Source organism: Mustela erminea, chromosome 4 (assembly GCF_009829155.1).
Source record: "Mustela erminea isolate mMusErm1 chromosome 4, mMusErm1.Pri, whole genome shotgun sequence".
NCBI classification, from domain to species: Eukaryota; Metazoa; Chordata; class Mammalia; order Carnivora; family Mustelidae; genus Mustela; species Mustela erminea.
Window position 1 is genome coordinate 26,967,710 of NC_045617.1, and position 12,172 is coordinate 26,979,881.

Genomic DNA, 12,172 nt, shown 5'->3' on the forward strand with positions numbered 1-12,172 from the left:
TTTTATTTATATTGGATTGTGGATTGGATTTTTTTTCCCCGATGGATGTATACATACCATTTATGATTTTAAACAAAATTCTGGTGCATTTTTCCACAGTTTTTGTAGTGTATAGGCAGAAAGTACAATAACATTTAACACTTTAACCATTTTTAAGTACAGTTCTGTGACATTAAGCACATGCACATTGTTGTGCAACCATCACCACCATCCAGCTCCCGAAGTCTTTTATCTTCTGCAGCTGAAACTGTACCAGTTAAACACTAACTCTTCATACTCCCTCCCTCTAGCCCTTTGGAACCACCATTCTGTTATCTCTCTCTCTGAATTTCACTACTCTGGGTACTTCATATATGTGGAACCGCGTATCATTTGTCATTCTGTGGTTAGCTTATTTTACTCAGCATAGTGTCCTCAATGTTCATCCACATTGTAGCATATGTCAGAATTTCCTTCCTTTTTAAGGCTAAATAATTATCCACTATAGGTATATACCACCTTTTGCTTATTCTTTCATCCATGGATGATCACTTGAGTTGCTTCTACCTTTTTTGGCTTTTATAAGTAACACTGCTATGAACATGGATGTACAGATAATCTCTTTCAGTCTCTGTTTTCAATTCTTTGGGCTATATACTGTAATTCTATGTTTGTTTTTTGAGAAACAGCCATACTGTTTTCCATAGCTGATATAAATTTTACATTCCCACCAGCAATGCAGAAGTGTTCCAATTTCTGCATATCCTTTCCAATACTTATTATTTTCTTTTTTTAAAAAATTTTGTGTTTTTTCTTTAAAATGGTCATCCTGGGAGTCCCTCGGTGGCTCAGTCTATTCGGTTAAGCATCCAGCTCTTGATTTGGGCTCAGGTCATGATCATAGAGTTGTGAGATCGATCCCCATGTCAGACTCCATGCTTAGCAGGGAGTCTGCTTGAGATTCTCTCTCCCTCTCCTTTTGTCTCTCCCTGCACACACACTCTCTCTAAAATAAATTAATTAATTAATCTTTACAGAAATTAAAAAAAAAATAAAAAAGTCATCCAGGTCATCGTGATGTGTATGAAGTGATATCTGATTGTGGTTTTGATTTATAGTTCCCCAATACTAGTGACGTTGATTGAACATCTTTCCTTTTTTTTTTTTTTTTTAAAGATTTTATTTATTTATTTGAGAGAGAGAGCATGAGAGGGGAGAAGGTCAGAGGGAGAAGCAGACTGGGAGCCCAGCTTGGGACTTGATCCCGGAACTCCGGGATCATGACTTGAGCCGAAGGCAGTGGCTTAACCAACTGAGTCACCCAGGCGCCTGATTGAGCATCTTTTCATATGTGAATCTTCTTTGGAGAGATGTCTATTTGGGTCCTTTCCCTATTTTTAAATTGGGTTTTTATTATTGTTGTTGGGTTGTAGGAGTTCTGTTTATTTTCTGGATATCAATTCCTATCAGATTTATGACTTGAAAATAATTTTCTCCCATTCCATGGACTGCCTTTTCACTTTGTTGATGGTGTCCTGTGGCGGACAAGTTTTTAATTTCGATAAAGTTCAATTTATGTATTTTTCTTTTGTTGCCTCTACTTTTGGTGTCATATCTAAGAAATCATTGCCAAATTCAGTGTCATGAAGCTCTTCCCCTCTATTTTCTTCTAAGAATTTTGTGGTTATAGTTCATGCTTTGATCTTTGATTTATTTTGAGTTAATTTTTGTTTATGGTTTCAGGTGAGAATTCAGTTCCATTTTTTGGTAGTGTGGATATCCAGCAACACAATTGTTAAAAAGATTGTCCTTTCCCCATTGAGTGTTAGGATTCTGGTTGAAAATGATTTAACCATATATGCAAGAGTTTATTTGGGATAATCTATTCTACTTCTATATGTCTGTCTTTATGCTTCATGTTATTGCTACATTTTTCTGATAACCATAGATTTGTAATTTAAGTTTTGAAATCAGAAACTGTGAAACCTCCAACTTTATTCTTCTTTTTCAAGATGGTTTTGGCTGGGTGCCTGGGTGGCTCAGTGGGTTAAGCCGCTGCCTTCGGCTCGGGTCATGATCTCAGGGTCCTGGGATCGAGTCCCGCATCGGGCTCTCTGCTCAGCAGGGAGCCTGCTTCCTCCTCTCTCTCTCTCTGCCTGCCTCTCTGCCTACTTGTGATCTCTCTCTGTCAAATAAATAAATAAAATCTTTAAAAAAAAAAAAAAGATGGTTTTGGCTAAAGTTTAACTTTTTTTTTTAAATGAACTAAATTATGCTTTATACTAAGAATCTCATGTTAGAAAACATTTCTAATACTGGTCAGACTTCTGCGTTTGAGTATACTTTTAGTACCTATACATTAATTTTGTTTTGTTTTGTTTTGTTATCATTCTTACTTATCTAGAAGGTATAATAGAATCTCAATATAAAACAAAATGTTGGGATGCCTGGGTGGTTTATTCGGTTAAGCGGCTGTCTTCGGCTCAGGTCATGATCTCAGGGTCTTGGGATGGAGTCCCTCATTGGGCTCCTTGCTTGGCGGGGAGACTGCATCTCCCTGTGCTTACTGTGCCTGCTGCTCCCCCTGCTTGTGCTCTCTCTCTCTGACAAATAAACAAATGAAATCTTAAAAAAAAAATAAAATAAAAACAAAATGTTCTACAGGATTACTTTGTTTAATCATGATACATACAAAAGCTAATTTGAAATAATGTCTTTCAAATGTGAACAATAGAATTTAGGAAGTTGTGATTGTATTCTCTGTAGCCCTGTACCCAAGATTAAATTTTCTAATACTGTATGCATTTTGTTAGGGTTTTCAAATTTGAATGAGGTCTTTTTATGTTTATGTTAGGTGACATTAAAAAAGAAATACATCTGATATTGTGACTCTTTGGAACAGAAATGTAAAGAATATTCTAGTTTTCCCACAGTGAAAAACAAAACAAAAATCCTTTGACCTGTTGGGGAGGAAAGATTTTTCTTTACCTTTTAAAGTTATTCGGCTTGGTCTAAGAAGTAAATTGACATGGACAGATTAATAGGAAGAAAACAAATTTAATTCATATGTTTTAGAGCTCATAGAAATACGAATCTCAGAGAAGTGACCAAAGTAAGCAAGCAGGACTTTCTTTTAGACAAAGAAACAATATATTTTTGAGGGATTGAAAAGACAAAGCAGTTAGTGCTTGGAGTAGTAAATTGGTGAAGAAGTAATGAGATTTGTTTCTGTAGCCTTCCCAGCCCTGAATTGCCTATCTCTGGTCATAGGATGTTTCTTTACCCTCTGGTATAGGGAGAGTACCTCTCCTATGGGAGATGTATTTCCTGCTTTCAGCCAGACAGAGGAAGGTTTAAGTGTCCTTTTTGCACTGGTTGTTTTTAAGTAACTTTAATTTGAAATAATCAGTATGCCTAAGTGGCATATTCGGGGATGGCCTACCCTGAACCCCATCAGATCCTAGATATTGTTCACATATAGGGAAATTGTTTGGATTACATCTAAGAGCCTCTCTGTTGCTTGAATTAATCAAGCAAACATCCATGTATTTGGCAAGTATCTAATGAATATCTGTTAGATGCCAGTCATTTTGCTAACCCCAAAGGTATAAATACAAATGTGACACATTTAGGTCCTCAAGTTAGTCTCAGTTGAGTAGGGGGAGACACATATGAGAAAATAATTGTACATGCATTATGCTATGTGCAATAATAGAGGTATGTGCAATGGCCAATTGAAAGCATGGTATGGCTTACAGAAATGTGGACAGAGGTTCTCCATGGAAGCTTGCTAACTGGCCACAAAGCATCTTTTAATAATGAGCTGGAGTTTTGCAGAACCAAAAAATGTTACCTTGTCAGTGCCCTAGAGTTGAATATATTCTAACTCTATAACTTATAATTTGAAATGTATCTATCACAAAGATTTTTGTTTCCTGATTACAACTTACTAAGCTCTGAACTTTTAGTTCCAGGGTCCCACATGGTGGATTTGCTAATATCATGGGTGGAAGTGGATTGCAAAACTTTACAATTGCTGCTGTGCCATATACTCCAAATCTCCTACCAACTTCAAGCACATGGTATGTTAAAATGTTTATTTAAATGCTTTGTGAATTGTCTTGATTAATTTTGAATAATTAAAGGTCTGACTACTGTACTGCTTCATTGAGAGGAAAACCTCAACAGTAATCTGTTTTCAGCATTTTGGAATCACTGATAAATAAGTACCAGCATAATCCCTTGCCTTTCTCTTTTTTTGGTAGGGAAAATATTTGAGGAAACTACCTACGTATAATTTAATTAAATGTAGTTCAAGTATCACTGAAGTTACACTGTCACAAGTAACACTGAATTACACCATCACTTCAAACTAAATTTCCTTATTGCTTATTTATTTTAGGCTGAAAGGAACTTATTTTCTTCCACTACATTTGCATACTAAAGGAAACTGCAATGCAGCAGTTTTTTTTTTTTTTCTTTTTAAATACTACTTCAGGGTTTTCCAATTTGAATGTAAATTTGAGAGGGTGATTTTATGTTAATTTTGAGTAGTGTTTTCACTGCTAGACAAAACAATCAGAAATTTCATAGATTTCCTATTTAATGATGGTATATTTTTCTTTTTTAGCATCAACATGCTTAAGTTACCTGAATACCCAAGTAAAGAAATACTCAAGGACAGACTTCTTGTGGCATTACATTGTGGCAGCTATGGTTACACAATGGCGTAAAGAAGTCTGGAAAATTCATCTGATTACTGATGCGCAATTCAGAGTGGCAGAAATAATTTAGGAAACTGTCAACAGAAAAGGAGCCTAAATGCAGCCCACAGGCAGGGCTGATGTTTAAAATTCATAAAGGATCACGCTTTCTACCCTCCCTTCCCGCTTCCCTTTTATGTTTGCTGTTTGTGATACAATTAGAAAATATAAAATCACAGTAGTCTTCAATTTAAAAAATGCTAATTGAAATAGTAGAAATTATCCTTTTTCATATTTCCTTACTCTAATTGAAGATTGTGTTAAGGCGAAACCTTATTCTACATTCCACCTCTACCATTTAACTGTCTTGTTGAAAGGGTGTTTTCTCTTTATTTTCCTATGAAATTGTATTGGGACACCCAACCTGGTATGTTCTGTTGCATGTAAAGTGCTGTTTATATTTTGGAAAACTGTTGTATAGAGTGAATTAATTTAGGTTGTGTATAAAGCCACAAATATGTATTTTCCCATATTGAATCTATATTGCAATGATGTTTTTTAGCTTTTTAATATTTTAATATATAGTGTAAAATTTAGAGTGATGTGACTAACAGCTGATGAAATGACATTTAATTTATATATTAAAGCTTATATTGTATGAATTATTTGCATCTTTCAGTGGTCAGTTTCCCATATATATATTGTGGTCTCAAAGTCTTATGTCCTATTTTAATTTATATTTTAGGTAAAATTAAATATAATATTTTAACACATTCTTTTTATTGCTTTTGTTTTATCTGTGAGTTCTGATAACATATTTGAAGAAGTAGTTCAATGTGCACAGTACAATTTAAATATGTAAGTTTTTATTCTTGTTTATTTTTCATGATTAAAATGTTGAGATAAATGACGTGCCTAACACAGAGCTTTGGCTTTTTAAATTTTAGAGTGATTTAATCTAGTTTTCTTTTGAAAGGATCCACCTCAGTTGTTACAGCATACCTTTTAAGGGGAAGTAGGAACACTCACATATTCCTTTTTTTTTTTTTTTTAAAGATTTTATTTATTTGACAGACAGAGATCACAAGTAGGCAGAGAGGCAGGCAGAGAGAGAGAGGAGGAAGCAAGCTCACCACTGAGCAGAGAGCCTGACACGGGGCTTGATCCCAGGACCCTGGGATCATGACCTGAGCCGAAGGCAGAGGCTTTAACCCAGTGAGCCACCCAGATGCCCCGGAACACTCACATAGTTAGAAGTGCTAGCAGAGGAACTTGTAATGTCTAGGACTTTGCCTTTGGAAACTAAAAGTATACTATCCAGTGGCATCAATGATTCATAATCATAAAATGATTCATGCATATTTTTTTCCTATGAGTAGATGGTCATATTTTCAATATATATTGAAAACTTTATTACATTATGAAGCTTCTTTAGTATATGTCTTTTGATCTTCTTTTGTTTTTGCAGGTATATATATATACATTTATATATTATATATTTACATATATAGAATATGTATATTTATTATTTATATTATATATTACATATAAAAAGAATTTCTGAGCAAATTAATATTAAAACTAGGAATTCTTTAAAAACGACAGCTTTAAAATTAAGACTAAATGCATATTTACAATAAATGAAGCTAAAAATTTTTAAAATTTGATTTTCAAAATTCATTTGTATAAGAGGTTGTTGCCTTCTGAGTTTTCAAAAAGGCAACTGACTTCTTTAATATTACATTGCTTATGATTTTAATGTTTAACAAACATTTGTTTCTTTATATAATCATTCAGTGCATTGGGCTTTGTCAGATTAGTCCTTTTGCAAGTATTTATGTAGGAGATAACAAAATATTTAAAATTTCATGGTATTTTACCCCTGAATTTGAGTATTTTTTGTACAGACTTAACAACTTCAGGGTTTTGTTTTGTTTTTATGTTGTCTTTATCTCTTAACCTTAAGAATGTAGTTAATATAAAGTATTTTATATGGATTAAAAATACTATTTAAGTGAGAGGCAGCAAGTCTTTTTAACATACCTTATTCCCACAGTTTCTTCCGTAAGTACATGGATATGTTGAATGCAAAGTAGCATAGAAAAATGACTAGAGATTTTTATCCCCTTTGGGTAAAAGATTACTCTCATAGGAAAATGACTCTGACCTTAAAACATGTAGTGATTCCATGTAACGGAGAAAAGAGAGGAACCAGCACTCTAAAGGAATAAAAATATAGGGCAAAGGACCATAGTATAGGAAACGGATTAATAAAAGCATTTCAGCAAGAGTAGATTAAATTGTTCACATAGTTTGAGGGAATAGTTATGACATAGTTCATAAAATCTTCTAGTCTGTCCAGAAATTAAATGTAAGGAAATCTCAGCTTTAAAACAGTATGCTAAATGCTGCCTAGAGGTATGACAGTCTTTGTGGGTTGGATATGGGGCCAGAAATGAAAGCTTTAAAGTGAAGGTCACAATTTGGAGGCCCAGTAGATGATTTCTACTCACAGTTTGTCATGCCAATTCTAAAATTCAAAATGAGTTGTCAACATTTAAAAAATCTGAAGGTTTCATGCAGAAGTCTAGATTTTAGGCTTTTGAGAGTGCAGGACACTAACAATATTGGGCATTGATTCCTCGAAGGCATAGTTGGCCGCAATTAAGGAGAACCCACTTCTTCCATTGACTGAATATTCACGCTCTTCAGTCTACCATCTTTTTACCCCATCCTGCCTCCCTCATTTGTGTAACCTTCTTGGCCATTGACAGCATTGGAATTTGCTTTAAAGAATCTATGTTGATAGAAATGTTCCCCTGGAGTATAAATTGGTACAAATTCTTTGGAAGGCAATTTGGCAATGTCAGATTTTTTAAAAATGTACACATACTCCTTGGCTCAACAATTCAAAGAATTTATCTCATGGATAATCTTGTTCATGTCATAAAGATATTTGTACAAGAATGTTCCCTGAAGCCTCGTTATAGAGAGAAACAATTTAAATGCCTATCAGTAAGGGGTTACTAATAAATTACAGCCATCAGTAGAATATTAAATAGTATTTGCAAAGAATAAAATGGGTTTATACATATTGATACATAAATGTCTCTAAAGTATGTTAAGTGAAATAAGGTATATGGAAGAGTGATTAGTGTATAAATAAATATAACATATGTGGGGCAGTTTCACACAAGAATGATTTCTGGGCCATGGATTACTACTGTATGTGGGAAAGCATTGTAAGATGGGATAAAAACTTTCTCATTAAAATAACCTTTTTTTCCTAGTTGTCTAAAACACAAGCCTGAGTTATTTTCTATGTGATATTTGTAAAAAGAAACACTGGTCTCTTTACTTCCCTTGAGACCAGAAACACTGGTCTCAAGGGAAGTAAGCATTAATAATGGGTTTTTATTTGATCTATAAAAATGCCATAACAGTAACAATAAGCAATATCTTCATAACCACAAAACTTACTCTTTTATAATGTGGTTAACTTAAAGTAAGTCTCTTTGAGTCGGATCCCAGCAGCAGCGGCAGTGGCCATCCTCTCTCCTGACTCTCCTTGTTATCTCCCTTTTGCTTACGGAAAATGGCCTCTGATACGACAGTCTCTGATGGCATCATCGAGGTGTTCAGTGACTTGAGGGTATGTGCATTAATCCTCAACACCAGAGGAGGTGAGAAGTGCAAGAAGGTGGTACTCCTCTGCCTAAGCCAGGGCAAGAACATCTTAATACCTGGAGGAGGGCAAGGAGATCTTGGAAGGGCATGTGGGCCAGACTATAGACCACCCCTCTGCCACCGTTGTCAAGATGCTACCAGACAAGGACTGCTGGTATGCCTCTATGACACAACCTGTGAGAACAAAGAGAGCAAGAAGGAGGACCTAATGTTTATTTTCTGGGCACCTCTAAGAGCAAAATGATCTATGCCAGCTCGAAGGACGCCATCATGAAGAAGCTGGTGGAGACCAAGCATGAATTATAAGCAAACTGCTGTGAGGATGTCATGGACTGATGTACCCTGGCAGAGAAGTTGGGGGGCAATGCCATTATTTCCCTGGAACGCAAGCCTTTGTGAACCCCATTCAGCCCCCTGCCTGGAGCATTTGGGAGCCTAGGACCTGCCCATGAGGGTTGCAGGCTAACCTCTTCCTGCCAAACCCGAAGGGCTGGAGGGATACCAGCAAGGGGAGGGCAGTCCCTTCACCCTAGTTGCCAAACAGCCTCCTTGCCCCCTGGACCTTCCTCCTTCATCCATCCCTGACGGTTCTAGCCTTCCCAAGCCACTTTTTTTTTTTTTTTTTAAAGATTTTATTTATTTATTTGACAGAGAGAGATCACAGGTAGGTAGAGAGACTGGCAGAGAGAGAGAGAGAGAGGGAAGCAGGCTCCCTGCTGAGCAGAGAGCCCGATGTGGGACTCGATCCCAGGACCCTGAGATCATGACCCGAGCCGAAGGCAGCGGCTTAACCCACTGAGCCACCCAGGCGCCCCCCCCAAGCCACTTTTGATCTGATTCCTCTTGGGTTGAAGCAGACCAAGTACTCCTATCCAGGCACCCCAGTTTGGTGGGTGGTACTATATTTTTTATGACACCCCAATTCCCCACCTGTTCTTTTTCCCATGCTGGTAACTTCTAACCTCCATAACGACTCTGTGCTTGTCTGTTTAGTTCTGTGTATAAATGGAATGTTGTGGAGATAACCCCTTCCTGCCCACTTGGTTCCCCTCCCCTTTATCTGGGTGCAGCCACTCATGGAAGCAGGACCACTAAGGGACCTTCAATTTAAAAAAAATCACACACACACACACTAAGTCTAATTAAAGTCTTTTGCGAACATAATTAAACACTTTTTTTCCCACGAAGCTCTATTTCCACATTGCCTGATAATTGGCACTATTTATAGCTCTTTAAAATTCTACCGGTTATATATTTATTTGAATTTACACTTTTTTCTCTGATTTTCCTTTAAAAAAAATTTTTTTAAAGATTGTGTTTATTTGAGAACATGAGAGAAAGAGAGGGGCGTGAAAGGCGAAGGGAGAAGGATACTCCCTGCTGAGCAAGGAGCCTGACATGGGACTCATGACCTCAGCCGAAGGCAGACGCGTAACCAACTGAGACATCCTTGTGTCCTTTTTTTTGTTTGTTTTTTAAATAGCGCTTATTTGATAGGGGAAAATCTGGAAAGCATGGATTCATGTGTTAACTGGAAAAAAGCCGTAAATTACAAGTCTACTACCCAAAAGTTTTATTAGCTTCTGGTCTTAATGCATGTTTTCCATAATTGAGTTCATAAAGAACATAGCATTTAGTATCTTTTTAATTTATTCAGCATTATATTTTGTTTATTTCCCATGTCATTACAACTAACTTTTAAACATTTTTTTAAACTTTGGCATAATATTCTTCTGTATGAATGTATCATAATCTACTTGACACTGTCTCTAAAGTTTTTAACATAGATTTCTAATATTTTTGCTTTTATAAATACCAGATGGTCTCTTTCAACACTAGTTACAGTTTAAAGGTGGTAACATTTTCCGGGTTATTTGTTGAAATGTCCATCAATTGCTTCACAGTTGTGGAATTACTATTTGAAGGTTCAAGGAAGGGCTGTTGAAATTTATGGTAGGTAGGACTAGATAGCATTTTTCCAGCAGCACAATTAGAGCTGTGTGACCTATCTGTGCATAAAAAAGATTAGAAAGAGAGATAGAAAGGTGTGACAAAGGTAAATCAATTTTAATCATTCTTTACTTGGGGACACCTGGGTGGCTCAGTGGGTTAAAGTCTCTGCCTTCAGTTCCGGTCATGATCCCAGGATCCTGGGATTGAGCCCCACATTGGGCTCTCTGCTTAGCAGGGAGCCTGCTTCCTCCTCTCTCTCTCTCTGCCTGCCTCTCTGCCTACTTATGATCTCTGTCTGTCAAATAAATAATCTTTTAAAAAATAATTGTTTACTTGAGTCTTCTTTCTAAGAGCAGGGGAGGAAACTCACCTGCATGACACAACCCCCATTCTCAGGACCCAGAACTTGAGAATGTAATATTATGTTATATAGTACAGCCATGTCAACATTTATACTCCCATGGGTTAAACTACAAGCCTAGCTTCCATTTACAAAGTTTTAAAAAAATGGACTTAGAAGCTTTTGGAATGCAATCCTTTCATCAGTTGCAAAATGTATATATAACAGCTGCCTCTATGAGTGGGTTTTTAACTAAAAGTAAAATTTTGGCTATTTTCAGCACAATTTAGGTCTATTAACATGTATCAGTAGTCACTATTTTTCTAATATGAAACATGCTCCTCTGTTTCTGTGCACATCCATAGTGGTTAGTTAACAAAATTTACATTCCATGTTAACTAGTGACAAATCTCAACTTTACACTTCAGCTTAAGCTATTTTAATGTAGAAAGATTTCTGTTAGAATGTCCTTTGTGAAATTCTTTGGTCCTAGGTTATGGTTACCTGCCTACTGATCTGGTATAAATGGCACAAATGCAATTATTTAATATATAATAAGTCCTCTCATTTTACAGATGAGAAAATTGTGGCAATCAGAGAGGTGGTGACTTGCTTAAGGCTTCGGGGCTACTTTAGTACTAGAATTTAAAACCTAGGTTTTCTAATTCTTAGCCCACCAGTTTTTCTTTTACTCCATGCTGTCTCTTTATGACATAACTGCATTATAAAAAGACTCTTTTAGAAAAACACCTGCAGCCTATTAACAGTCATGTAAGACAAGCCTGTTGGGAAACTATAACTTAATAAGCTGATAGTTAAGAGTGATTAATAGGACTATATTTCTTCTCTCCCACTGTGCCACAATAAGCTAGGGTGGGTATTTTACCATTTGAAGATGAAAAAGAACAGATGTATCGTCAGATCATAGATCATGGGTAGTCATTAAGTTTTATTATCTTTAAAAAAATGTTCAATTTCAAGCATACTTGGTGTTTGGAAATATGTTGTGAATCTAATGTTGCAATACCATTAAAACCATAAACTGAGAATATGATGACTATTACTGTATACTTGTGCGACTGAATTGAATTGAGTGAAATGGAGGGTGAGTCATCCCAGGTGAGCGCTGGATATACAGTTAGTGGAAACAACTTTCCAGATGAATTTAACAATTTCCCCTTAAATGTATTCAGCACTGGTTTAGGGACTGGGTCACAGTCTTTGCCCTCAAAGGAAATAAAATTAGGTTGGGCAGATGGAAGGCGTATTTGAAACATTTTGAAACTGTGCAGTATAGCAGATGATTTAAATGTAAAAACCAGCACAGAAATGCATTAGTGTAGGGGAAGAAGGGTTTAACATAAACTGAATAGCTAAGGAACTTCAAATATTTGGCCTAACTGAATTATTAAATTGTTCTGTAGATTTGGAGACAAATAAATTGATTACCCTGTTGATTGAACAAATGACTGAAAATCAGGTTAAAAATTGTAAACTTTCGGGCGCCTGG

The 12,172-nt window shown here is 36.1% G+C and overlaps 1 protein-coding gene and 1 pseudogene across 8 annotated transcripts in view; both read left to right on the forward strand.

Moving 5' to 3' along the window:
* HACE1 (HECT domain and ankyrin repeat containing E3 ubiquitin protein ligase 1) overlaps positions 1–5,751 on the forward strand; it is a 127,473-nt gene extending 121,722 nt beyond the window's left edge. For 7 of the 8 annotated variants that reach the window (XM_032338946.1, XM_032338949.1, XM_032338945.1 and 4 more), the window contains 2 exons: positions 3,948–4,061; positions 4,610–5,751. In XM_032338946.1, the coding sequence (XP_032194837.1) occupies positions 3,948–4,061; positions 4,610–4,712 (217 nt within the window). In that variant the 3' untranslated portion in view covers positions 4,713–5,751. Of the gene's footprint in view, positions 1–3,947; positions 4,062–4,609 lie in introns of those variants that run through there. The other variant, XM_032338950.1, reaches the window with a different exon arrangement.
* A 479-nt stretch (positions 5,752–6,230) lies between these two features.
* Positions 6,231–8,967, forward strand: LOC116588180 (annotated as a pseudogene).
* Positions 8,968–12,172: the final 3,205 nt, after the last annotated feature.